This window comes from Culex quinquefasciatus, chromosome 2 (genome assembly GCF_015732765.1).
Source record: "Culex quinquefasciatus strain JHB chromosome 2, VPISU_Cqui_1.0_pri_paternal, whole genome shotgun sequence".
Taxonomy (NCBI): domain Eukaryota; kingdom Metazoa; phylum Arthropoda; class Insecta; order Diptera; family Culicidae; genus Culex; species Culex quinquefasciatus.
Window position 1 is genome coordinate 161,786,541 of NC_051862.1, and position 27,905 is coordinate 161,814,445.

Consider the following 27,905-nt stretch of genomic DNA (forward strand, 5'->3'; position numbering starts at 1 on the left):
CGGGATGATGAAGTTAAAAAAAAAATCATTCAGCCAGAGCCGAGATAATCAAGTGCATATTTTTGATTAACTTCCTCACACACGCACAGACATTTGTTCAGAATTTGATTCTGAATCGATAATTATAAATGAAGGTGGGTCTAGTGTGTGTGTGTGTGCAACCAACCAAACGGGACCACGCGGCCGCTTCTTACAAATTGAGTTGTTTCCATGTATTTTTAGATCTACATTCTATACATGCAAATAACTCGCATAGGCATTTGGAAGGTGTTAGCTCTGCCGAGCTTCGGTGACCCATTTCTACGCTGGCTAGCCGAGCGCGAGGTACTTCAGCTTTATCGACAAGCCCCGCCCTGAAGAACGTTTGCACCAATTGGGTTCAAACGTTATTTAGAACTTCCGAACCCTTGTCAAATGGACAAGGACCCTGCGCGTATATAGTTGGTAGTAACAGTATTCCTAATTCCAATTATAGCTCACCAAGTCGCGATGGCCTAGTGGTTAGCATTTTTGCTTACCAATCCAAAGGACGGGGGATCGAACCCCGACTCGAGCGACTTTGATTTTTCGTTCATGTTCAGAGTTTCAAGATTTATATTTCCTATACTTTCTCGTTGGGAGCAGATGGGAATCGAACCCAGGACCATTCACTTACAAAGCGAACACCTTAACCAGTCAGCTACGGCCGCTCCCAATTATAAATGAAGGTGGGTCTAGGAGGTCAAATTAAAAAAGTTAATTTTTCAAGTGATTTTATAGCCTTTCCTCAGTGAGGAAGGCAAAAACGAAAATTAAAAAAAAAAAAAAAAAAAACAGCACGTAGCCTTATGTATGGGACAAACTTCAAATGCGTTTTTCTCAGCTTGCTGTTTTTGCATATGGGACATTTATGTGAACATGGGCAGCATAAAGTTGAATTGCAATCATTATTTCAAAAAAATATATGATTCGACAAAAACATTTTAGCGAAAAAACATTTATTCATAGGGATCAAAACATTGACAAATAATTACTTTCTATCAACAAATAATAAAAAAAGATAACATTTCAAAATAAACCTTAATTTTGAAAAAGTATAAAATCACTTTAAAAGTGATCACCAGGCCATTTTACATGATTATTTAAAATTGGTTCGTGGGCCACCAAAAATCACCTCGCGGGCCATACTTTGGTCACCCCTGGCATAAATATTGACAAACTGCTATGAAAAGGTTTTTCGAACGGTTTTAATTTCACTTCTAAATTCTGAAAAAAAATTGGCCCCTCATTTTTTGAGACTTATGTATCCGGGCAATGTGTTGTTGTATTCTCATGAAAAATTGTACAAAGAAAAGATTTATGTTCGGTCGTATTGTGGTTTCCAGCTTGGATTTCGGGGTAATTTCAAAGAAAGCTAGAAATCTGGTAAATTTGGTTCGAAAACTTTTTATTTGATATAGTTAGTTTGAGTCTCCCAAGGCATATTCATAAGAAATTTTATGGATATCAACATAAATGCACCGATTTTCACGGTGCCAAATATCAGACATACCGAATTTTTTATCATTAGTTTGTTCTACAAAACACACCGTGAAGCCCCTAACCAACAAAAATTGTATGGAAAAACTATTCCATAAAACAAAACTTGTCACTGAAAAAACTTGTAAAATTGATTTTTAACTATTTAAAATGCATTGTATATCGTTAATATTTGTTTTTTTTTTTTCATAACATTGGGCACTATAAGACATTTTGCAAATTTAAAAAAAATTACCACAGTTCGGAAAAAAAAACAAAAACCAAGAATAAAACTTATCAAAACAAATTATTTTCGTCAGTTCATTGATATTTTGCAATTTATCGGTAGCAAAATGACTGTAATTACGTTTAAAGCATTTTGTGATAGTTTTTGCTACAAAATTTTGAAAGCTTGGCTTGAAATTTGACATTAATGTTTTTTAAATTTGATTTGATGCAAAATTTAACATTTAAACTTTAAAATTAAAAATTCTCATAGAAGTGGCGTGTATTTTTCTTTCACTGTATTTTTTTCAGAAAACCCATCCAATTTCTTACAAATTTGTCTTTGACCACTTTTTGATACGATGCAACGGCTAAATATCCCGATTTTGGGTGGAATTGCTCTATATTGATGCGCCGGAAAATTATCTTTGCCATTAAACCTCATCGTTCCCAGTTTGGACAATTTTCTCGAAAAAGCTTTCATGCCATCCATTAATTTAACAAAAAAAAGTTTACCAAAACTATACCTATGCGATGACAAAAATCCCAAACAGCAAAAACCCGAAAACTGGTCGTCGTCAGGCAAACCAGCAATGACACACAACTTTTTCAGTTCTAACGAGCTATTTCCGGATCCCATACCATACTGGCAGCATGCTAGCAGCAGGTTGCCCAAAGTTATTTGTTGATTGCCTCGTCGCAAAAGCTTCCTGGGGTTTGGGGGGGGAAAACGCAAACGTAATATTTCACCGTAATTGGCTTGATAAATTCGGCTACTACGATGACAAACAAAAGGGGGTTGGAGGAGGGGGGGGGACCAGTCGAGAAAGTTTTAATTTGATTATTGCCTTGCCAAATGTAATAAGGGGGGACCATTTAGTCAACCTAATTAGTTGATTTAAAGTTTGATTAGAACATTTATTTGGGAGGGGGTTCGTCACTTACCGCTAGACCAAGTCTCCTGAAGTTGGGCTCACTTTGATGGAGTCGCATGGTGCTTTTCGTTTCACAAGGGAAAATTTCACTTAATCATTGGTAATTTTTCGTTTTTATTGCAATTTCCGAGTAGTAACTACTGAACAAAGTATCGACAAACGCTGCGCGCTGGGTTTTTAAAAAGTGTAACAAAGTGTGTAAAGTTATTGGTAACGAATCACGCGATTTTTTTTATAAAAACTTCCACTTTTTCTTTCCGAATTTATCTACGTACGATTTTATCTAGTGCTCAAAGTTGACCGCGGTCTTTCGACGCAACTGCTCGCGCTAGACCCTTTCGAGCTGCTTCCGCCGGACGAGTTGGGCACTCCACCGCCACAGGACCGGTTGGCGCGGCTCCGGTTCAGCGAGTACATTGGTGGCCCCGTCGGCGGCTGGGGACTCTTGCAGCGATTTTTCGGCCCCAGTGGCTTACCCTCGAGCATCATGCCGTAACAGTACGGGGCCACCCGCGGGATCTCCGCCGAAAAGATGCACTCAAACTGACCCGTTCCGGCCCGCTTGTCGTTCGTGTTATCGATCACCACTGTGCGGGTGGAAGGGATTGAAGATCGTCAGGACTATATCTATACAAAACAAAACATAAATAGCCCTCACCCTTGACCAGGTCTTCCAGCACGGCCGGACAGATCACCTCCGTGACTTCGGTGGACGATGACAGATCCGGACTGGAGTTGATCTCGATCAGCATCGTCCGGAAGTTGTCCGTCACCATGAAATCCGCCCCGTACAGCTCAAACATGTTCCGTTCTGCAAAGACAAGACAAATCTCCAGCACCGTCCAAGGAACTCCCCGCAACCAAACCCAACTCACCCATCTTCATGCCATCGGTGCTGGCCAGCACGACCGCCAGGATGCTCTTCTTCATGTCCGGGTAGATCTTGCGCTCCCAGTAGTAGCCCTTGTCGAGCGATTGCAGGTGCTGCTGGAACTGCTTGCTGGACCACATGTTGCACCCCGGCAGCGGACTGTCCGGCTTGCGCGTCTTCTCCGCCGCGTAATACTTCTGGATCGAGTAGTTGGTCAGGTGGATCGACTCGTTGTAGTCGTCCAGGTTGAACTCGCGCGAGCTGAAGCGCAGGTAGCAGTCGCGGAACATCCACACCCGCAGGTTGTTGCCGGTGAAGGTGACCAGGAAGTACTGCCGGATGTCGAACTTGGTGCTGTGGATGAGCAGCGGTTTTTCTGGAAGAAAGTGTTGGAAATAATGCCTTAATATTGTCGACTGTTTACTTAAAATATTTTTATCAAGTAAAACTAGTAAGGTTCGGAAAAAAATCCAAATTATTTCTCAAAGAACTGCCTTATTTGAATACTGTAAAAAATCACAGAAATAAATGTTTGATCATTAATTAACTATGCTCTGATTAGTTTGCTATATGTCTTAACAGCCATCGCCATGAATAATTTTAAAGCATTTTTCAAGCGAATAATTCATAAATCTAATGAGAATCGATCGAAAAATGGCTTTGTTTACAAATGGCACTAAGGACCTGTTGCAATATAACTCTAGAATTATAATTTATTCTTGGAAAAAACTGCTCCCTTTTATCAATTTGACGGTTTTTTTTCTCATGTTAATGAAATGTCCATTCTGCGAAACATATAATTTGACGAAATGAATTTTATAGAAATTGCCTTCGATGAAATTTACCACTCCCGTCTTCATTGGATTAAAGTTTATTCATTTTTTTAAATCTTTAATTTTGAATAAAAAAAATCTTCTACAGCCCATCAAATATTAGTCCTTTTAAAATTTTAGACTTGAATTTGAAATTTAAACACATCTTCTATCTTCTTCTTCTTATCTTCTATATAGGGTATTTTAACCATTAGTGGACCCCCTAGTAGAGCCGAAGCACATTTTTCACAAATTTTCAATATTTTAAGCACTTTTTCATAAACCTATGTACAAAACAATGAAATCTGAAGTCTTTTGAACAATTTTGACTATTTGTTTCATCAGTTATTTGTTTTTGAGCAGAAAAATAGCCATTTGAAAAAAAAAGTTTTTTTGCCTTGTTATGGACCCCCTTTTCCTATAGTGGACCCGGGTCCATAATCCGATTATGGACCCGGGTCCACTATAGGCAAACTGTTATTTTTATTCCAAACAAGCCTTACCCGACAAACTTCGTTCTGCCTTTTTTCGTTTGTTGATGTTTTTTTTTGATTTTATGCTTATTCAGCCTCCTGTGATCAAAATATGATTTTTCGTAACTTTCTCCATACAATTTACCGATGCTCCGGAATCGGTTTCAAAGTGGCCAAAGGGTAAATTTGTTAGCGTATAAACCTTCCTTGGGCTTACACGAACCTAACGCAACAAAGAGCGCCTCGATCCGACGCTCCGTATTGAACTGATTCGCGTTCGAACAAAACCATCGAAATTTTTTATATATATAGATTTCACCGATATTTGATGTTTTGATGCATGGTGTAGGCACCGACGGTGCGGTGGTGTAGGTCTAATGATAGATATAATGAGTAAAAGATGGATTTTGCTCACTTTTCATTATAAACAAATATGTTTTGTTCACAAATTTGGCTTTAAACAACAAAAAACCTAACAGACATTTAAACACATTTATTTCCGAAAAAGATCAGAGAAAACGTTTCAAAAACCACTATAAACATAAAAATAATTCAAAAAAAGTAATCTTGAAGCAATTTTTTCCATATTAATTACATAAATGGTTGACCGAAACTAAATAAAAGATTTGTTTACAGTTGCTGATAAAACCACGCATGTTTATTTAAAAAAAATGTTTTGTTATTGATTTACAGTCGAATCTCTGGTTGTCAATATCCAAGGGACCGTCGAGGAAGAGAATCATCAGTTTACAGAACGATGCAAAATGAAGACTCGATTGAAAATATTTTTTTCTTGATACCCGGCTATGGGAGAGAATCATGGCAACGTCCATCAAACAAAAACAAACTAATGTCAAACACCCTTCAAAGCTTCGTTTCGCCAAGAAAAATGTCTATGCAAGCCATGAGAAACTGAAATTATTGACAACCGGAAGAGATTTTTAAAGCAAACAGAATCCAAGGGACCGTCGAGGAAGAGATCCTACAAGCAAGGGAAAATATCGAGGAATGAAGATAATTGAAGTATGCAGATTGAAGGGACTGAAGAATTCATCGATAGATGGAGAATTATTGATATCGAGAAGATCGACAGCCAGAGAGTCGACTGTATTATTATAAAATATCATTTCAAACTGCAATTATGATGCTTCAGTTAAATACAATTAACTATAGTTTTGATTAACTATAAATTCTGACGGCTTCAGCATTGTTGGTACTTTTAACATGAAATCAGCTATATTTATATTCATAACTGAAAAAATATGCTTTTAGGTTGTTTTAGAGAAACTTTTGCTTGAATACACAGTTTTCTTCATTTTTGAAGGTTAAATTAACAGGGGTCCACTTTTGGAAAAGTTTGGATTTTCGTTGTCCTATATTGGACCCCCCTAATTTTTGCTCGAAAATGAGCAGTTCTTCGCTTTATTTTAGTAAAGTTTCTTAAACTTACATTATTTCGACTTGCTGAAGTTAAATAATCAGTCAAAAAATGATTGGATAGTTAATTCAATCATAAAATATAAATGCAGTTTTGTTGTGAAAATGCTAGTGGCCATGGCTGATTTCAGATGTAGAACTCAAAACACTTATTTTGGTGAAAAGGACAATTCAATGTCAGTCAACATTGTTTTAAATGATTCCGAACATGCTAAATAAATGATTTGTAGACAACAACACGCTTGAAATTGTGATTTTATTGAATTTTTCATCAAAAACCCTTCAGAGGGTCCACTATAGGAAAGGGGTCCACTAATGGATAACGTACCCTATATTAAAAATTTCGACGGTTTTGTTCGAACGCGAATCAGTTCAATACGGAGCGTCGGATCGAGGCGCTCTTTGTTGCGTTCACGGTGTATTTTTTAGAACAAACTAATGATAAAAAATTCGGTATGTCTGATATTTGGCATAAGAAATTTGAATGATATCAACATGAATGCACCGATTTTCTGTGACTTTTTTAAACAAATATCCCATAAAATCAAAAAAAAAATCTTCAAAAAAAAAAGTTGCACTAGACCCCCCGACGAAATATTTCGGTATATACCGCAAAATGTCGGGAAAGAGCCCTTCTTTCACGGTGCCAAATATCAGACATACCGAATTTTTTTTCATTGAGGTCTCGAAAAAATACACCGTGCGTTGGGTTCGTATAAGCCCAAGGAAGGTTCTTACGCCCAAAATTTACAACTTTGGCCACTCTGGAACCGATTCCGGAAAATCTGCAGATTGTATGGAGAAAGTTACGTAAAATCATAATTTGATCACAGGAGGCTGAATAAGCAAAAAATCAAAAAACGTCAACAAACGAAAAAAGGCAGAACGAAGTTTGTCGGGTAAGGCTTGTCTATATATACAGCAATTCCCCACGAAAACAGCATGGAAAAAAACAAAAGTGCTTGGATCGGGCTCAAAATTTTTCTGGGGGTTCCCTAGCCGAAATAATTAGACCCGTATTTTTTTGTTTGGCCATTAGGGTGACCTACGGCGTGTTAGGGTGGTCTGAAAAATTGCCATTTTCGTCGATTTTCGCAAAAACCACTTTTTTCAAAAAATCATAACTATGTCTGGAAATATTTTTATCGGATTCCCCGGACATTTTTACATAACATACTAAAAAATGGGAGGAGTTCATTAACAGGATTCCGAGATATGATTTTTTGAAAATAAAATCCGTGTTTTTTGACGCGCCGCGCGCAAAAACCGGAAAATGACGAAATTGGCAAAAAATCAACTTTTTTCACTAAAACTGCGATAACTTCAAAATTTCAGCGATGACCTATACATGTCTGGGTACCAAAAGTTGCGTCTTTTAATTACGAAAATTTTGGTACCCAGACATGTATAGGTCATCGCTGAAATTTTGAAGTTATCGCAGTTTTAGTGAAAAAAGTTGATTTTTTGCCAATTTCGTCATTTTCCGGTTTTTGCGCGCGGCGCGTCAAAAAACACGGATTTTATTTTCAAAAAATCATATCTCGGAATCCTGTTAATGAACTCCTCCCATTTTTCAGTAAGTTATGTAAAATGTCCGGGGAATCCGATAAAAATATTTCCAGACATAGGCTCTTTGGTCCAGACACCGTCAAAACGGCATTTTAAAGTTTCATACGCCCTTTTTATATGTTAGGCTAGATTCTTGAAACTTCTTACTATTTTTCTTTAAAAGGCCAACTTATCACCTTTCATTTGCGTATAAGACAGTTGAAATCGGTTAAAATGGCGAGGAGTTATGATTTTTTGAAAAAAGTGGTTTTTGCGAAAATCGACGAAAATGGCCATTTTTCAGACCACCCTAACACGCCGTAGGTTACCCTAATGGCCAAACAAAAAAATACGGGTCTAATTATTTGGGCTAGGGAACCCCCAGAAAAATTTTGAGCCCGATCCAAGCACTTTTGTTTTTTTCCATGCTGTTTTCGTGGGGAATTGCTGTATATAAAAAATTTCGACGGTTTTGTTCGAACGCGAATCAGTTCAATACGGAGAGTCGGATCGAGGTGGTCTTTGTTGCGTTGGGTTCGTATAAACCCAAGGAAGGTTTTTACGCTAATAAGTTGACACTTTGGCCACTCTGAGACCGATTCCGGGACATCGCCGTTTGTATGGGAGAAGTTCCGTAAAATCAAATTTTGATCACAGGAGGCTGAATAAGCAAAAAAAGCAAAAAACGTCAACAAACGAAAAAAAGGCAGAACGAAGTTTGCCGGGAAGAGCTTGTTTCTTCTAAAACAGTGGTGCTACACTAAAATCACTTCATCAAACATTAAAATTTCCGCAAACGTATGTCCACATAACTTACAACTGGAAACCATCACGTGACTTTGGTCCGCTTTCAGCCGTACGCTAAACACATAATTGATTCACCGCACGAATTACAACTCGATTCGCTAGTTACAGCTGATGGTTTAATATGATAGCACGGCTGTTGGTGTTGGGCAACAATTTTCCATTTTATGTATTAGGTATGTTTCTATTTTGCTGTGTGCTGAAGACATTTCCTATACTCAAACATACCGTACCGTTGCCAGGGGTTTGTTTGAACTCCAGGTGGTCGCGTTGTACTTGCATGGTAGTGTCCTCCCCCATCCCAACCTTTCCGGGGAAATCGATGCTTCCGCAGCACGAACTATATACTATCTCGATGTTTTAGTCTGTCTGACTGCACAACACAACTTTGGTTGAATGGATTGGTTGTGGAGTGCATGTTTATATTTAGAGATACTATCATTAGACTGCGATGCTATCACGGAACATGCTTTCGAACATAATTTATTTAAAAAAGTCATAGGAGAGATCAGTTTTAATTTTGAACAAATTTAAAGGATTTGAACTTGACTGAAATCAAACTAAATGAAAAGAAGCTAACATTTGCTTGGAAATCAAACTGAAATCATGTCTCCCCTATCTTTCTTTGGAACAAGTGGAGCTTCCACTAGCTAGTCCTTGTGCCGTATTTCCGGCGACTAGCAACCAACGACGACATTCGTGCATCAACGATTGCGGAACACAAGTGAGTTGCCGAAATCAGGTAATGAAATCAGAACAAAAGCAGCAGCAAAAAAAAAAACTGTCAGCTGTTCAGCTGGTTAATTGTTATCCTTCAAACGTCAGCACTTGAATGCACTCTAAGGGCACTTCTAGCGCTAAATACCATTAGAAGACGACACGCAAGGATACATTCGAAAATGAAAACATACCAACTTTCAAATTGAAAACAAATATAGTGAAAGGTCGAAAAAGGGAGGCTGATATTGGTTTAACATTTTTGTTTGCTGTAATTGTACACACTTTCCATTTTTAGGCGAAAAAAAACTTATACATGAGGAATTATCAGTCTGGGCTCAAACATACAGCAATTCCCCACGAAAACAGCATGGAAAAAAACAAAAGTCCTCGGATCGGGCTCAAAATTTTTCTGAGGGTTCCCTGGTCGAAATAATTAGACCCGTATTTTTTTGTTTGGCCATTAGGGTGTCCTGCGCCGTGTTAGGGTGGTCTGAAAAATGGCCATTTTCGTCGATTTTCGCAAAAACCACTTTTTTCGAAAAATCATAACTCCTCGCCATTTTAACCGATTTCATCTGTCTTATACGCAAATGAAAGGTGATAAGTTGGCCTTTCAAAGAAAAATAGTAAGAAGTTTCAAAAATCTAGCCTAACATTTGAAAAGGGCGTATGAAACTTTAAAATGCCGTTTTGACGGTGTCTGGACCAAAGAGCCTATGTCTGGAAATATTTTTATCGGATTCCTCGGACATTTTTACATAACATACTAAAAAATGGGAGGAGTTCATTAACAGGATTCCGAGATATGATTTTTTGAAAATAAAATCCGGGTTTTTCGACGCGCCGCGCGCGAAAACGGGAGATTGACGAAATTGGCAAAAAATCAACTTTTTTCACTAAAACTGCGATAACTTTAAAATTTCAGCGATGACCTATACATGTCTGGGTACCAAAATTTTCGTAATTAAAAGACGCAACAGGGAATTCCCAGAAAAAATTTGAGCCCGATCCGAGCACTTTTGTTTTTTTCCATGCTGTTTTCGTGGGGAATTGCTGCATATTTTTCTAAACTAAATATAAAAATCCTAGGTATAATTTTCAAAAATTGTTACAAAAAGTATACAAAAAATCAAAATTTCTAAGAATTGAGTTGAATACTTTTTACTGATGATTTATTCATCAATTTCCCACGAAAACAGCATAATTCGAAAAAAAAGTTTTCCGATCGGGCTCAAAATTTTTCTGGGGGCCGAAATAATTAGACCCGTATTTTTTTGTTTGACCATTAGGGTGACCTACGCCGTGTTAGGGTGGTTCAAAAAATTGCAATTTTCGTCGATTTTCGCAAAAACCACTTTTTGCAAAAAGTCATATCTCCGCGCCATTTCATCCGATTTTTGCTGTCCCTAGACGCAAAAGAAAGGTGATTAGTTTGGCTATTTTGGAAAAATAGTAAGAAGTTTCAAAAATCTACACAGCAAAAAATCCGATGGTAAAATCGCATGCTAAAGCATGCACATCACCTTCGTCAAAATAAACACTTAATATTACACACTGCATGTACATTTTTTGCAAAAACCAAAAAAAAAGTTGCACCCGACGGGATTCAAACCAAGCACCAACAGTAAGGACTGGCGCCTTAGCCCACTCGGCCATCAGACCGATGAAATGCTGTAAGGATAAACGCATATATGATCTTGACATTTCGGTCAAGTAGGTTTCCCATACTGACGGGCTACATATTTCAGGGTGTAAAATTACATAAAATTGCATAAAATAATGCAATATTTATTTCACATCCAGGCCTTTTACACGCAGCTGGATTACTACTTTTTTAGCTGTGTAGCTTAACATTTGAAAAGGTTGAATGAAAACATAAAATGCTGTTTTGAAGGTCTCGGGACCAAAGAGCCTATGTCTGAAAATATTTTTATCGGATTCCTCGGAAAATTTCACGTAACATATCAAAAAAATGGTGAAGTTATGTTTTCGATACTCTGAGATACGATTTTTTGAAAATAAAAACTGGGTTTTTCCGACGAGCTACGCGCAAAAATGGGAAAATGACGAAAACGGGAAAAAATCGGCTTTTTCACTAAAACTGCGATAACTTTAAAATTTCAGCGATGACCTATACATGTTAGGGTACCAAAATTTTCGTAATTAAAAGACGCAACAAAAAAATCACATAACACTATTTACAAAACTTTTCATGTTTGAAAAATTTAAAAACTAACAAAAATATAACTCAAACAAGACAAGATTATTTCGTAAAAATGAAAAAAAAAATCACAGAAATATTATACAATTGTAAATTATTTTGAAAGAAAAAAAGTTATTTAAAATATGTTGGAATTAAGACTATCTTCAATTTTCTTTTCAAAGATTTGCTCGAAGAAACAAAAATAAATTGCTTGAAAAGACAAAATTTTGATTTAAAAGAAATCTTATCTTTTTAGACAATAATTAAAGTATGAAGGAATAAAAAAAACTCATTAAAATATCACTAAAACAAGAATAGAATATTTTGCAAGAATGGAAAAAACTCTTTAAAATATTGCAGAAAAACAGCAATTACAGAGCGGATTCGTTAATTCGAACTTCACTTCTTCGAATGTCCGCTAATTTGAACGCTCGCTAATTCGAAAGAATTAAAAAGAACTTAACCGTCAAAACCAGTTGTCAAACTGATGTTGACGTTTCAACACCATCGTTCGACAATTTCCGAGCACGTGGTTTCAAGCCTTTGACAGCTGTCAGTCGTTCCAATTAGCGAATTTGGATTCGCTCATTCGAATGCAGTTTTTTTCAAATTAGCGAATCCACTCTGTACTTTGAGAAAACAAAAATTAATCGTTAAATATGTTCGAGTTCAGTCTTTTTTACATAAATGATTTAAAAGAACTGGTTATGTTTGTAAAAACTATTAAAAAAAACAAAATATTACTGCAACAGGAATAAATTACCGTAAACTGGGGTGACTTTGATAGCCCGGGGTGACTTTGATAGGTATTTCAAATGCCCGTCAAATTAATATCTAAACATTTTTGAGAATTTTGAGTATGTAAGCATTAAGGAATAGGTTATTATCGAACGTATGTGCAAAAATTTGACTGTTACATTGGATGTATCAAAATTAGTGGTCAAATCAAATTTCTATCAATGCCACCCCGGGCTATCAAAGTCACCCCAGTTTACGGTAATTGGGTCCTAAAATGAAGCTTAGATTGCTGATATTATTGTTTACAGCGTTAAAGCTTATTTTTCTGAGTACAATGACCCTTTGTACGACCACAAAGAGTTTAAAATGGATTTTGAAATCAATTTTGAAAAATTAACCTCGCGGTCCTTCTTGACAGAAAAGCTCCTACTTGACAGCTCGTTCCAAGGGGACCTTAGTTGATCCATGGAAAAAATGTTGTCTAGTCAAAAAATTGTTTTGCATTAAAATGAAAAAAAGTGATCAGAAATGGTTTTTAATCGTGTTTTTTACCGTTGTACATAAAAATTTACATAGGGCTTTAGTACCCAATTTGAAAGAATGGCAATACTCACAGAAGTATTACAGACTTTTGATTTATTCACCTTTTTTCCTTAACTGCAAATTAATTTACTTTTGTCATTCCAACGTTTTTTTGAAATGGGAGAAAACTTGAAAAATATGTGTAATGACCTAATTGTACACGAATGAACTTCACCACCAGCTGTTCTTCCTCGTTTCTATTCTGGGTGGGACATTTCCACTCGTCGTCGCATTCCGCAAAGGGTGCATTCTAACCGTGACAGGGTTGCAAAACACCCGGCCTGATATTCGATGAATATCGATCAAGGCGGGGAGACAAAAATGCCGGAACACAAAATTTCGCCACTGTGTCAATACACGCCCTCTTGCATAGACAGGCATTCCTAGTGTGTTGGTACGTGATAACAGAACATAAATTTTGTTGTATTATTTTTTCTTGTTGGTGGTGTGAACTAGGTTTCCCACCCATCAATACCAAACAAAACCACCTTTCCGTCGAATGTCGATTTATGCGCGCCTGCAGGCGCAATGATCGATAATTGGGTCACTAGGTGTGTGTTAGAACCATGGTTCCGGGAGTCGTCCGGGGGGAGGACCTTGCAAGTTTGATGCATAATTTATCGCTAGCGGAAGTTGGTGCGTTAGCTGGTGGGATTCTGGTGTGCGTAATGGGTGGAAGTTGCCAGGTTAGCGGGACAAGGTTGGGAGGTTGAGTTCTAGATTGCGAGTGACCTTTTGGTTGTTGGGAGAGCAAGTGTCAATTTTTTACGATACTAGAGTCTGTTTTTGTATGATTCCGATCCTGACTTTGAAATCGTCTTCCTAAGATTTGTCAACTCTTTTGACCTTCACATATCTCCTAAATTCCATTTCAATCCTGAGATATTCAATAAAACCCGCTTTTCATACGGAAGAAGTTTCAATCTTGTCCTGCTATCTTGACACAATCTGAAAATTTCTGTAAGTGCGACAACTGGCCAAAGGAATTTCAGGTCAGAACGCGTTTGACACAAGTACGAGCTCGACTACCGTAAACGTTTGGAATTATATCTTGGGACTCCGACAGCCAAATTTAACCAAACTTTGAGACAATGCTCAAAATGGTCAACCGAACAAATCGTTTTTGTTACTGTTTACTTTGCGCGTTCTAGTTTTTGTTGATTCAAGGTCAAACATTAAAACGCGTTTTTCTCGGAACGTCAAAAAGCGACTTGTGACAAGATAGCACGACAACGTCAATATTCAATATGCTCTGATGTTTATGTGATGCCAGAGAATGCAAAATGACCGCAGGATTCGACCTCCAGGTTATACCTGGAACATTTGGAATAGGGTCCTAAACTGCCCATGTTCGCATAAATGTCCCATATGCAAAAACAGCAAGCTGAGAAAAACGCATTTGAAGTTTGTCCCATACATAAGGCTACGTGTTAAGTTTTCGCGAAAAAACTGGATTTCCTTCTGATTTCTAGAACAAAGTACTAGATGTTATAGGCTCTTTCGAAAGAGCACGCAATTTTGAACCAAACTGCATTAATAACTTGAAATCGATGAAAATGCATATGGGACATTATACGATCAGGGGCAGTAAAGCCCTACGTAAATTTTTATGTACCGTCATCAGGGGTGACATTGGGTCTGGGGGTGAGACCCCTGGTGACGGTACAACGATACAAAAACACGACTTAAACCCATTTCTGATACCTTTTTTTCATTTTTATGCAAAAAAATAAATTGACAAGACAACGTTTTTTCGATGGATTAACTATGGTCCCCTTGGAACGAGCTGTCAAGTACCCAGTCACGACGTTCTAGCAGGATTCTAGCAGAGTTTTTACAGAGCTGGATATTCTTACAGCATTCTAGCAGAAATGTTCTACAGTTCTAGCAGGTTTCTGGCAAAACTAGCTCTGCTAGAATATTTAGAACCTCATTTAGGACCTTTTTTGTTAAGAAGGGCCGCGAAGTTAATTTTTCAAAATTGATTTAAAATCCATTGTAAATTCTTTGTGGTTGAACACAGGGTTATTTTGGTCAGAAAAATAATCTTTATCGTTGTGAACAATAATATCAGAAATCTAAGCCTTATTTTAGGACCTAATTGAGATAAGCTGTATTAGCATAGTCTGATACAAATTATACTTTTCCATGATTTCACAGCCGGTTAGTGGGTGGAATTGGATGGAAGCACCCATACAGACTTGTTATCTCAATTATATAATTAAGTAGGTAGAAGAAACTCACCGATATACTTCTGCGCCACGTACTTCTGGTCCGGGTTGGCGTCGACAAACTCGAGCAGCTTGCGGTCATCGTTAAATATCTGAATGCCGAGTCCGCGGCACCGGTTGCCCGGCTTCAGGATCCACACGTTCCGCACGCCGTCGATCTTCATGTCGGGGAAGTGTTTGGTTGCTTCCAGGACGAGCTTCTTGACCTGGGCGACCAGCGAGAGGATCTCGTACCCGGGAAGCATCTTGAAGCGGGCCTCCTCCCGAAGGATCTCCACGATCGTGGCGCGATCCTCGGCGGAGAGGAGGGGGGAGCAGTACTCCTGGTAGTCGACGTCCTCGTGGCGGGCACAGGCCAGGTGGTACCGGCAGTAGTTCATGGCAGTGGTGATGATCGTGACTTCTTTGGTGCCGTCTTCGTCGAACATCGAGTCGAGGAATTTGGACAGGTGGTGGAGGAAGCTGGTGCAGGTGGTAAGCTGGAAGTCTTCCAGGAAGCGGGTGATGGAGTCTTCGCAGTCGAGCAGGTGGGTTCGCGGCGAGTCGAGTTCGGCGATGCCGTCGTCCTGGTGCCAGTGGATGGTCTCGATCACCTTGACCAGGCCTTCCTTCATGGTGAAGTCGGACGTACGATCGTAGTAGATCCGACTCCGGTAGGGCGTGTAGAAGCGATCCTTTTTGGACTCTTTGATGTGACGGTTCTGCCAGATGAAGTCGGCGTTGTGGGGTCGCAGGATTCGCGAGATCAGCGCCTCTTCGAACTCGTTGCCCTCGTGGGCTTTGTGCAGCAATGAGTGCATGGACAGGTCCTGGGCGAGGGCGCACTTGTACGTTTGCTTTTCGAGCCAGTTTCGCTTCTTGAGCGCTTTTCGCAGCGCTGGATATTGGCCGACGATCGAGAAGATGTTCTTGCGCTCGATCGCCGCTGTGATTTTTTCTTTGAGCTGTTTGTGCTTCTGGAAGTTGAAGCTGTAGTTGTGGAAGAAGCGACGCTTGCGCTGGTTCAGCACAAAGTCGTCGTCCTCTTGCTTTTTGACGCGCGGGAACGTGTTCATCTTCAGCGGAGTGCTACACTTGGAGCCGGCTACCGGGCTAGTGTCCTTGGATTGTTGCTGGCTCAACGTTAGCAGATCGATCCGTTGCTGGACCAGCTCGGCGCGGTCATCTTTGCTCGGTTCTAGATTGCCCAGCTGCAGCGTTATATCGGCAAGATCAACACCGGGATCGTGGTCCCATATATCTTCAACATACTTAACCTTCAAATGCATTTGATTTTTGCCTCTATAATTTCACTATAATTCTCTTTCTTTTTTTTTGGTCGTTGGTTTTTTCTTCAACGTATCGTGACTATACGATTTTTTTAAATATTATCTACACAACAAGTAATTTCGAAGCACTATGATATTTTGAGGGCTGTAAATATACACATTCGAGATATATAGAGATATACATATAGATTTAGTAACGGGGAATTACATTAATCCAACTAGAGGTACACGGAAAAGCGGGGCACAGAACAGCGACACTTTCTACACACTAAAAACAGGAATTTGTGACACGTATCAAACAAATATGGCAACAGCGGGTGGTTACTTCATACTCCCTCGTCTACTGTGATCGATCCACACTTAACTTCTTCCGAATCTCCAACAACATCTCTTCATAACACTTTATAACAGACATAAACTTTAGCTAGTTTTCCCTAGTTCCACTAAATCTTCGGTTGATTGTGCGTAATAGGCGCTCGCCCGATTCTTGGGGCTACCCCGGGAGGAGCCGGATGTCCCCGCCGGTTGCTTCCGCAGGTTCAACCCCAGCGTGTAAAAGTTGTTGAACGTCGACGCGAGCCCGACCTTGCCGCCACCACCAGCAACTCCGTTTGGCATAAGTTTGCTGTATCTACCGTATCCGGTGGTGGAGGTCGGGTTGTTCTGATGGTCACTTGGGGCAGTGTTGTTTGTTTCGGCACAACCGTCGGCCGCTTCCGGCTTCGGATGGCTGCGGCTGGTCACCGTGAGCGCGCTCAGCGTGTTGCCGTAGTTGCTGTGGAAGAACCGCGTCGTGGCGCGCTCCCAGTCTTCGATGTTGTCGATGTACGACTCGGGTTCGGCCAGGTAGCGCGCGCCGTTGCCGCCGCCGCCACCCCGCCGGAAGAACTCGTCCGTCTTGGCGATGATGTAGGACTTTTTCTTGGCAAAGTCGTACCTTAGGTTGGGGCGCGGCTGCTGCTGCTGCTGGTAGCCCGCCTTGCGGTACAGCGACGACGACGTCCGACCGCGGCCGCCGTCCTCGTCGTCCTGGCCTGCAGGTCGCGATGTGTCGAACTGGATGCACTCGATGAGGTCCATAATGACGGGGCTCGCCGTTGGCTTCGGGACAGCCGAAGCGGACAGTCGGGACACGTGGAGCACGTTCTGGACGGGTTTCACCGGGAGGATCCGCAGCCGGTCCTTCTTGACCGCGCTCTTGGGCGTGATCCGGTGGCCACGCAGCTGCAGGTTCAGCCCCATGTAGGCGGGCGTCTTCGGAATCACCTGCTTGTAGATCATCTCGAACGAGCCGGTGTTGGCGTTCGGGTCGTGCCGCCGGTCGATTACAACTGCGGAAGAAACAAAACAAAAACACAAATCGATCAGTTACAAATCCCTCCACGCAGGCGGTCATCACTCACCCCGGATCGTATCCTCGACGCACTGCGGACACAACCGCGCCGTCACGCTCGTGCTCGGCGCCAGGTCCGGGCTCGAATTTATCTCGATCAGCCACGGGTAAAAGTCCTCCGTGATCATGAAATCCGCCCCGTACAACTCGAACGTGTTCTGCCGCCGGTCCATGTTGTCCTGGCATGCCAACAGCGAGCCAATGACCGCCTTCTGCATCCCCGGGTAGATCCGATCGGACCACATCTCGTACTTGTCGATCTGGCGCAGGTACGCCTGAAACGTGTGGCAGTCCCACATGTTCTCGTGCGGCAGGCGCTCGTCCCGGACGGCGTTGTGATACTTCTTCTGGATCGCGTGGTTCGTCAGGTGGACCGACTCGTGGTAGTTCATCAGGTTGTACTGCTGCGAGCTGAAGCGCAGGTAGCTCTCTTTGTAGAACCAAATGATGAGCGGCTGGACGCTCGTTATCATGAACCACTGCCGGATGTCGAACTTGGTGTTGTGGATGATCAGCGGGCGCTCTACAGTGGGAAGAGATGGGATGAGATATCGTCTTGTAGAACAAGTTGATTGTCTCTACAGCATATTAGGTTGGTGAAATCATTACTGGAATACGAAAGCTTCAAATTATTTCTTTTGATTTGGATTCATCTCAACTAGAGGTGGGCTAAACCGCTCTTTTTTAGGAGCCGCTCATTTTCGTTCGCTCATTAAAAAGAGCCGCTCTTTTGAACGGCTCTTTCGCTCTTTTTCAAAATTTTGCTGAAAAGGTTTTTCTAAAATCGTATGATTTTATAAGTTATTTCACATTAGACTTTTACAAATAATTTGATAAAAAAAAAATTAAAACTGAAAACGAGAAGATGCCCTCTAAAACCATAGGTCTTGGCAGTCTCTAGGTCAAGATTTCTACTCGAACCTATACATTCAAGTAATTGAATGACATCCAAACTTAAATCTAGGATGTTGGAAAAATTGCTTTTAATTCTAAAATTGCGTTTATTTCTGCAAGAATTGAACTAATGCTGATATTTTATTTGGAGAAAACATTCTGCGAATTCTTTTCTACATTCTGATTTAATCAATAAAGTCTGTAATTGCTAAAAGGATTTTTTTTCCAAAATCTCTAAAATATTCAGTAAATTTTAGGTAATATTTTACAAATTATGCAATTTGAAATGCTCAAATTTGTATTGCGGTAATACTTTAATGTACAATAGTTTTTTTTTTCATGTTGTTTAATAAATCATTTACTTTTGGAACTGGTTTTCATAAGCATTGAACAATTTTAAATTTTATTTTCAATTCTCAAAAACAAATTCAATACTATTTTTTTAAGTTCAATAAATTATATTTATAACAAAATTCATGCCATTTTGAGCCGGATTTTTCAAAAGACGGAAGTTTAAAAAAGAACCGCGGTTCTTTTTTTGTGAGCCACGGATCTTTCGTTCTTTTTAGTGAACCGGCTCTTTGAGCGGCTCGCTCTTTTTTTGCCCACCTCTAATCTCAACACTCATAAAAATGATTTCGCGTAAACGTGAACAGAGTTCATGCCACCGGGAACCAGGAAGAAAACTGTTCAACTTTTATAGTGCATTGCACCATGAAAGTGAACAGTTTTCTTCCTGGTTCCCGTTGGCATGAACGCTGTTCACGTTTACGCGAACTCATTTTTTTGAGTGAACGAATAATCTTTGCATTCAATTTGACGCCAGTTGGACTACAATGTTTAGTTCATGTGCAAACTTCTTCCAATTCCCGACAAAAACTCCATTACAATGTCGGTGTCAGCCCCCGCGGTCCCAATTCCCGGGGGAAGAAGTACTTGAACCGGCAACAATGACACCAATACTCTGGGGGATATTAACCTCTGTTTTATGTACTGAGCGTTGGAAGGTTACGCCAGCCATGTGTGTTTATTTTCCTGAAGTAGACATGTACCAACAAACATGAACACGGCTTGTAGTGGCACACATGGCACCGGCACTTAACATGCATTTACTTGCCCATCAAATTGCTTTCCGCGAAGCAGACCTGAGTTCATATCCAAACATACAAATTCAGGATATTCCAGTTCATGGTGGGGGAGGGCGTCCTTGATTTGTACCTGGATATCCCACGATTCAGGATTTGGTCATGGTTATGGCAATCCTTACAATTTAACAAAACTTTGGTTCTTCATTCAAATGATCTAAAACATCCCGCAGTTGATAAGTCGTAAAACAAATTGATAAGTCGTAAAACAAATTAACATCCACCAAAAAGTTCCACCATACAGTTTCAAAGTCGCGATTTATGCTCCAACTCTCAAAATGGCAAAAACCTGATTCTAAGATAGCCCAAACACATAGACAACAATCACAGGTTCCACCAATCGTGTTTGGGAATGCAAATTTAAATGGGTCATCCGGCGAAGGCCGGGAAGGTCCTCCTGGGGGAAGGAAGGAAGGGAGGTCGCGGGACGGGTTGGAGGACACCACCCAACCCTTCGGTTTCTCACTGGGAATGGAAAGTTTGTTTCCGATTATGCTTGCGTGCAAGTTGATTGACAAAAATTTGAATAATCGTTTGCTTGCGGGCTGTGTGTGTGTTGTTCAAAGTCTGGCGCCCGCGACAGAGCATACTGTATTATGTATTATGCTGTTGTCTGGTGAGTTTTGTTTTTCTTCCTGTTTCGTCGGAAAGGATTTGGTTGGTTATCGAGTTTACAATCGATTTAATCGATGACATAAAATCAATCCAGATTAAAATTTAATGATCTCAGCAAAATCAAATTTGCGCGAAATCATGCGTGAAAATAAATTAAAATGATGTTTCCAATCTTAAACATTATTCCAGAGCAACTTTTGAAAAGAGCGTATAAGCATTATAAAAACAATAGTTGACCCTACCAGGTATACTTTAGGCAGTGCGGGTTTTGTTAAGTATTGCTTTATTTATAGCGTTAAAACATTAGAATAATGTAGACCATCGATCTAAAAATTAGCAAAAAAATATATAAAATTTTTCAACTAATTTTTAATATAAAACAAGCATTGGAAAGAATAACTCTGAAAATTTTAGGTTTGAAAGTTTGGCTTGTTTACCGAAAATAAATTAAATGTTTTTTGGAAGGATTAACTGTGGCTGAGTTTTTTTACTAACATTTTCTATATTTTAAGTAAAAATAACTATGCAGTATTTTTTTAAATATCTCAGACTACGCTTCCACCCATTTTACCTTTAAAATTATAATGATATCATTCTAAAGCAAACAAATGTGAAGAACAAGCAAAATAGTGCCTGTAAAATGATGAAAAAACTAAAGAGGCAAAAGGTAATGATAGAAGGTAATAGAATAGGCCAAATACTACTAAACCCATTTTAAAACAACTTAATTTTCCTGTAATTCTCTAAACGACTTTCCATTTGAAAAAAAAAAAACAGTACTGAAACGTAATACTTTTCGATGCTGCTTTGGAGTTTAACACTCATCATGACGGCTAATAACATTCAACGAGGAATCAAAAGTTTCTCTGGAAAAATCCAATTCAAGTGCTGATTTCGGAATCTCACAAATTGTTGTACTCAACTCGTTGTAAAGTATAATGCAAAACATTATAAATTGTCCAATGTATATTTGTTAACGAGAAGCGCATCTCATCTCTTTCACTTCAGTGAATGCGCACTCTTGTTGGACTCTTATTGTACAAATTCACATGGCCCATTTAAAACGTTTAGCTTGACTTGATTTGGAATAAACTCTTGTAAACGAGCTTGTGAATGTTCTTTTTGCAACTTGCATTGCAAAAAATTTGGAAGAAAATATTCAAAATTAGATTTGGGTAAAATTCACAAAATAAAACAATATTTATGCCTTAAAAATAATAGCAATCAATATTGATGATTTAAGACAAAGCAGTGCGCAATGCAGAATGTTTTATGATGATGAACTTCGTCTCCGGGCAACACAAAATTTGGAAATGCAAACCTTCTTTTGGCCAGAGCAAAAACAAGTTTCAGGCTGGTTTATGATTCGATCCTCATTCCATCCAATTTGAATATTTCCAACTCTTTTGGCAATACTTTTGAGATAAACCTGGTTGCTCTCTAACCATTGCTATTAATAACTTGATTTTAAATAAATCGCTTTAAAAAATGTGATTTATCATCAAGTGCTCATATGCAACCATTGGGTGCCCGAAAACATGCCGTTTCCCTCATTTGATTCTCATTTAGAATTCTATTTAAAAATATTTATCTGTTTTATGCTTAAGCAATCCTATGTTGCTAGTTCTTATTTATATTTAATTATTTTCTATCAAATATATATATTGGTATTTACAATCAACCATCTAATTGACAAATGACACTAGAGAACAAAATCGAAACATATGAACAAAAAAAAAATGAGTTGTTTATTTGTGAAAGTTTACGTTTACTGCGTTTACATTATTTTTTAAGGAAAATTAATAAAATTGAGTTTTCTAAAGGAATGAGTAAGCAGAAATACATTTTATGCAAGTGTTTTATTTTCAAAAAAATTAAAATCATTGCAAATATTTTTCAAAATATTAAATAAAAAGTTTTACTAATTTGTTAAATATTCAGGAAGCAAAAACATATTTTCACAAACTTTAAAATTGTATATCAATTGGAAATGAGCCTTTGTTATTTTCCCAAACAAGTCTTCACACGAACTTGAAGCCTGTTAGAAGTCTTTGATTGAATGTATTTGAAAATATGTACGTCAGAAAGGTTTTTGAGCAATTCTCTGCCCTCTGGTATGCCCAAAAAGCCATTTTGCATCATTAGTTTGTCCATATAATTTTTAATACAAATTTGGCAGCTGTCCATACAAAAATGATTTCTGAAAATTCGAAAATCTGTATCTTTGGAAGGAATTTTTTGATCGACTTGGTGTCTTCGGCAAAGTTAAAGGTATTTAAGGACTACACTGAAAAAATATGATACACGGTAAAAACATTTGGTGATTTTTAATTTCACTTTTTGTCATTAAAACTTGATTTGTAAAAAAACACTATTTCTATTTTTTTATTTTCTAATATGTTTTAGGAGACATCAAAAGCCAACTTTTCAAAAATTTCCAGAATGGGCAAAAAATCTTTGACCGAGTTATGAATTTTTGAATCAGTACTGATTTTTTTTCAAAAATCGAAATATTGGTCGCCAAATTTTTTCAACTTCAGTTTTCGATGTAAAATCAAATTTGCAATCAAAAAGTACTTAAGTAAAATTTTTATAAAGTGCACCGTTTTCAAGTTATAGCTATTTTAGGGGACTTTTTGAAAATAGTCGCAGTTTTTCATTGTTTAAAATTAGTGCACATGTTTGCACACTTTTGAAAAAAATATTTTTGAAAAGCTGAGAAAATTTTCTATATTTAGCTTCTTCGGACTTTGTTGATACGACCTTTAGTTGCTGAGATATTGCAATGCAAAGGATTAAAAACAGGAAAATTGATGTTTTCTAAGTCTAACCCAAACAGCCCACCATTTTTCAATGTCGATATTTCAGCAACTAATGGTCCGATTTTCAATGTTGAAATATGAAACATTTGTAAAATTTGCTGATCTTTTCGAAAAAAATATTTTCAATATTTTTAAATCAAGACAAACATTTCAAAAGGGCCAAACATTCAATACACTTTGGTTAAGTTGCTTTGCAATCAGTAGTTTTTAAAAAATGTTAGAATTGAGCAATTCTCTGAGAATTCGGTCATTCGATTTTTTTTGTATTTTTTAATCCTGCTGGAACTTTTTTTGTGCCTTCGGTATGCCCAAAGAAGCCATTTTGCATCATTACTTCGTTCATATAATTTTCCATACAAATTTGGCAGCTGTCCATACAAAAATGATATGCGAAAATTCAAAAATCTGTATCTTTTGAAGGAATTTTTTCATCGATTTGGTGTCTTGGGCAAAGTTGTAGGTATGGATATGGACTACACTGAAAAAAAATTATACACGGTAAAAAAATTGGTGATTTTTAACTTCACTTTTTGTCACTAAAACTTGATTTCCAAAAAAACACTATTTTTAATTTTTTTATTTTTTGATATGTTTTAGAGGAAAAAATGAAATGCCAACTTTTCAGAAATTTCCAGAATGGGCAAAAAATCTTTGACCGAGTTATGATTTTTTGATTCAATACAGTTTTTTCCAAAAATCGAAATATTGGTCGCCAAATTTTTTCAACTTCAGTTTTAGATGTAAAATAGGATGTAACAAAAATGACTTTTTGGCGGGCATTCAGGGGTTTGTTCCGGTGGGCATACTGAGCCCAAATCCCAAATATGAGCTTGATTGGACGTAACAGGAGCTGGCGCTCCGCCCTTCAATTTTAAATGGGATTTAACCCGTAAAAAAAGATTTTTTCAAAAATTTCAACTTTTGAGGCATTTTGGCCACTGGCGTCACGGGCGTCGCGAGACGCGACGCATATCTTTTTTGCCGGGGACGGTTTTTCGAAAAAATGCCAAACTTTGAAGGTCTGTACCGAGCTCTAGGGTGCTCCAAACTTCAATGTTATATATACCAAAAGATGCGCGAGGATCTGGCCTACATGCCAGTGATGTTTTTGGTAAACGCTTCAGTGGCCAAAATGCCTCAAAAGTTGACATTTTTGAAAAAATCTTTTTTTACGGGTTAAATCCCATTTAAAATTGAAGGGCGGAGCGCCAGCTCCTGTTACGTCCAATCGAGCTCATATTTGGGATTTGGGCTCAGTATGCCCACCGGAACAAACCCCTGAATGCCCGCCAAAAAGTCATTTTTGTTACACTCTAATGTAAAATCGATTTTGCAATCAAAAAGTACATTAGTGAATTATTGATAAAGTGCACCGTTTTCAAGTTCAAGTAATTTTTAGGTGACGTTTTTGAAAATAGTCGCAGTTTTTCATTTTTTTAAATTAGCTGAGAAAATTTTCTATATTTTTCTTTATTAAACTTTATTGATGCGACCCTTATTTGCTGAGATATTGCCATGCAAAAAGGAAAATTGATGTTTTCTAAGTCTCCCCCAAACAACCCACCATTTTCTAATGTCGATATCTCAGCAACTAAGGGTCGTATCAACAAAGTTCAATAAAGCAAAATATAGAGAATTTTTCCAGCTTTTCAAAAATATTTTTTTCAAAGGAGGGCAAACATGGGCACTAATTTAAAAAAATGAAAAACTGCGACTATTTTTAAAAAAGTCACCTAAAAATGGCTTGAACTTGAAAACGGTACACTTTATCAAAATTTCACTACAGTACTTTTTGATTGCAAATTTGATTTTACATCGAAAAATGAAGTTGAAATATTTTTGCGACCAATATTTCGATTTTTTGAAAAAATCTGTATTGATTAAAAAAATCATAACTCGGTCAAAGATTTTTTTCCCATTCTGGAAATTTCTGAAAAGTTGGCAATTCTTTTTTTCCTCTAAAACATATCAAAAAATAAAAAAAAATTAAAAATTGTGTTTTTTTTTGCAAATCAAGTTTTAGTGACAAAAAGTGAAATTAAAAATCCCCTTTTTTTCCGTGTTTTATTTTTTTTCCATGTAGTCCATATCCATACCTACAACTTTGCCCAAGACACCAAATCGATGAAAAATTCCTTCAAAAGATACAGATTTTTGAAATTTTCTCATATCATTTTTGTATGGACAGCTGCCAAATTTGTTTGGAAAATTATATGAAGGAACTAATGATGCAAAATGGCTTCTTTGGGCATACCGAAGGCACCAAAAAAGCCGGATTAAAAAATACAAAAAATAAAATTAAAGAAAAAATACCGATTCCGTAGAGAACTGCTCATTTGACGAATACAAAAAATTTAGCGGAAAAAACATTATGCGATAATAAACAACGACATTTTAAATTGATTTCAGCTGATTGCATTCCAATTTCCATTAAAATGTTGAGTTTTTTGAAAAAAATATTTTTTTTTATTATTATAAATCATATCAAATGAACAGATCTTTGCTAGAAAAAAACAGTGAACTATTTTACTTAAAGAATAGTTTTTTTTTGAGAAAAAAAAAGTGTAAACACACTCACCTATGTACTTCTGTATCACATATCGCGTCTTGCTTACAATCGGCGGATTAACCATCGCGATGATCTGCTTGATGTTGTTCATCAAATGGATCCCCCGGCCGCGGCACTTGTTGCCCGGCTTCACGATCCAGATATTGAGGAATCCGTCCAGTGCGTACTGCGGCCAATAGCACTTGATTTGCTCGAGCACGGACTTGGCATCGGCCACGTAATGCTCGATGAGTGCGGTGTCATGCTCTTTGAGCAGTTGAATGCGACCGTTTTCATGGGTTAGGAGATAGTGATGGGTTAGGAAGACGTCCCAGTCGTGGTCCCAGATCTTGATATCTTCCTCGATGTCTATGTCGTTGTGAAGACAGTAGTCGAGGTATTCTTTGCAGCGGGACAGGGCGAAGGCGATGCTACTGCCGGGGACTTTGCCCTCGTCAGAGAGGATTCCTTCGGTGCCCTCTTTGGTGTGGACGTCAACGAGCCACTTGAGCAGTCCCATCGAGGCTGTTAGACGAAAGTTGTCGATGAATTCGTTGAGTTCCTCGGGGTTCCACACATTGTAACACCTTGGGAAGTACGTTTCGGACATGCCTTCTTCGTAGAACCAATGAAAGTCGTGCAGAGCCGAGCAGAGACCTTCCTTGGTGGTGAAGGGTGCCTTGCTGAAGCGGTTGATTATGAGGGAGGAGTTCTTGGTCATCTCGATCCAGTCGGTCTTCTCCCGACGGGCCGTCCAGAGCAGATCGATGGGGGTATGCTCGAGGAATCGGGACATGATACTGCGTTCGCACTTGGCGATGTGATTTTTTCGCGACTCGCCGGGCTTCCGTTCCGGTAGCTGTTGGACCAGATCTTCGAGGATAAACCCAGAGGACGAGGTACTGGCCTGGGGTCTCGCCCGGAAGCCGTCCAACTTTTCGACCCACCCGCGCTCGGTGAGGGCACGTCGTACCGTGTGAAAGGACCCCCGGAGCAGAAAGACCCGGTGGTGCTTGGACGCATCCTGAACCTTCTTGCGCAGCTCGTTGAGCCGGTCCGCGTTGATCCAGTTATTCTTGAACGGGTTGATGAATTTCACCGTCGCCGTCAGCGGACCTACATTCCCCTCGATGATTTTCAACGCCAGCGCCGGTTTGACCTCCTTGTCGTCCTCATTTCCACTGCTACTGCTGGCCGTTCCAGATTTCCCTTTCGTAGCCCCGTTCCTTACAATGTTGCCCACCACCAACGCCGCCGTCGACGCCCCGTTGCCTTCATTATCCTTGTCAGTTTCACTTTCAATATCCTTTTCGCTCGAACTGCTGGAACCGCTACTACTGCTGGACTCGGAACATTTATCACTATCACCGCTGGTGGAACTCGTGCTTGAGCTCGAGCTGCCACTGCTTGTTCTGCTGCTACAGGTATTCAGTTCGTCCTCCATAATCCTAGCCGCGAAACCGAAAAACAAAAAAAAAACACACTCTTCCAAAAACTATGCCACAGGAATCCTCATTTCCCGCTCTACGGTATATCTGTGCCAAAACCGGAACGACCTCACTTTGCTGCGCGCGCCCCCTCTTCAAATACCAACTCCCCGAAACCACCCCTTACGACTAAGCACTTGAAAGCCACTAAGCACTATCACTCACTTTCACCCACCACCCCCGTACCCACACCGGAAGAACACCCACGCCCACCCACTCACCACCCACCGATACTGTTTCTATTCCAACTGGGTTTCCTTTTTTTCCACTTTTCCAAGTACCTCCGAACGGTTCCACGGCTGATCTAATACTGGCTCGGCCAGGGCGCGTTCCGTCGGATTTATAACAAGCTAAACGACCAGCAGCAGTTGTTTGGTGATCCTCGCTGCCGTGGTGAGCTTTTGAGCATCAAAAAAGAAGAGCATAAAAAGCTCTGCGCGGGGGGAGCATAAGAGAACGAAAATGGAGGCGCACGCTTTATGGTGGGTAGCAAAGCTTTTCAAGGATTCGCGCGAGGAAAAGCGGGAAAAGTTTGGTAGCGTGTTTGGTGGAACGTGATTGTGTCTGTCCGTGTGTAGAGTTAGCTAATGAATAAAATTGAAGAACGGGATTGTGATATCGTCGATCTGAAGCTATTATTAGCTTGCGTGGAAAGTG

The 27,905-nt window shown here is 39.2% G+C and overlaps 2 protein-coding genes across 3 annotated transcripts; both read right to left on the reverse strand.

The window, feature by feature from the left end:
• Positions 1 to 2,751: 2,751 nt before the first annotated feature.
• Positions 2,752 to 16,354, reverse strand: LOC6039573 (tubulin glycylase 3B). Its single transcript, XM_001849118.2, has 4 exons — positions 15,090 to 16,354; positions 3,533 to 3,904; positions 3,316 to 3,468; positions 2,752 to 3,244 (listed from the first exon to the last, which is right to left on the reverse strand). Exons 1-4 carry the CDS (start codon positions 16,342 to 16,344, stop codon positions 2,937 to 2,939), a joined length of 2,088 nt encoding a protein of 695 aa, XP_001849170.2. The 5' UTR covers positions 16,345 to 16,354; the 3' UTR covers positions 2,752 to 2,936.
• A 384-nt stretch (positions 16,355 to 16,738) lies between these two features.
• Positions 16,739 to 27,553, reverse strand: LOC6039572 (tubulin glycylase 3A). Of its 2 annotated transcripts, XM_038257442.1 has the most exons (4): positions 27,477 to 27,553; positions 25,792 to 27,209; positions 17,748 to 18,260; positions 16,739 to 17,675 (listed from the first exon to the last, which is right to left on the reverse strand). In XM_038257442.1, the coding sequence occupies exons 2-4, from the start codon at positions 27,203 to 27,205 to the stop codon at positions 16,765 to 16,767; spliced, it is 2,838 nt and encodes a 945-aa protein (XP_038113370.1). In that variant the 5' UTR covers positions 27,206 to 27,209; positions 27,477 to 27,553; the 3' UTR covers positions 16,739 to 16,764. The 2 variants fall into 2 exon arrangements, with proteins under 2 accessions (XP_038113370.1, XP_038113369.1); XM_038257441.1 differs by lacking the exon at positions 27,477 to 27,553 and having other exon boundaries at positions 25,792 to 27,346.
• Positions 27,554 to 27,905: the final 352 nt, after the last annotated feature.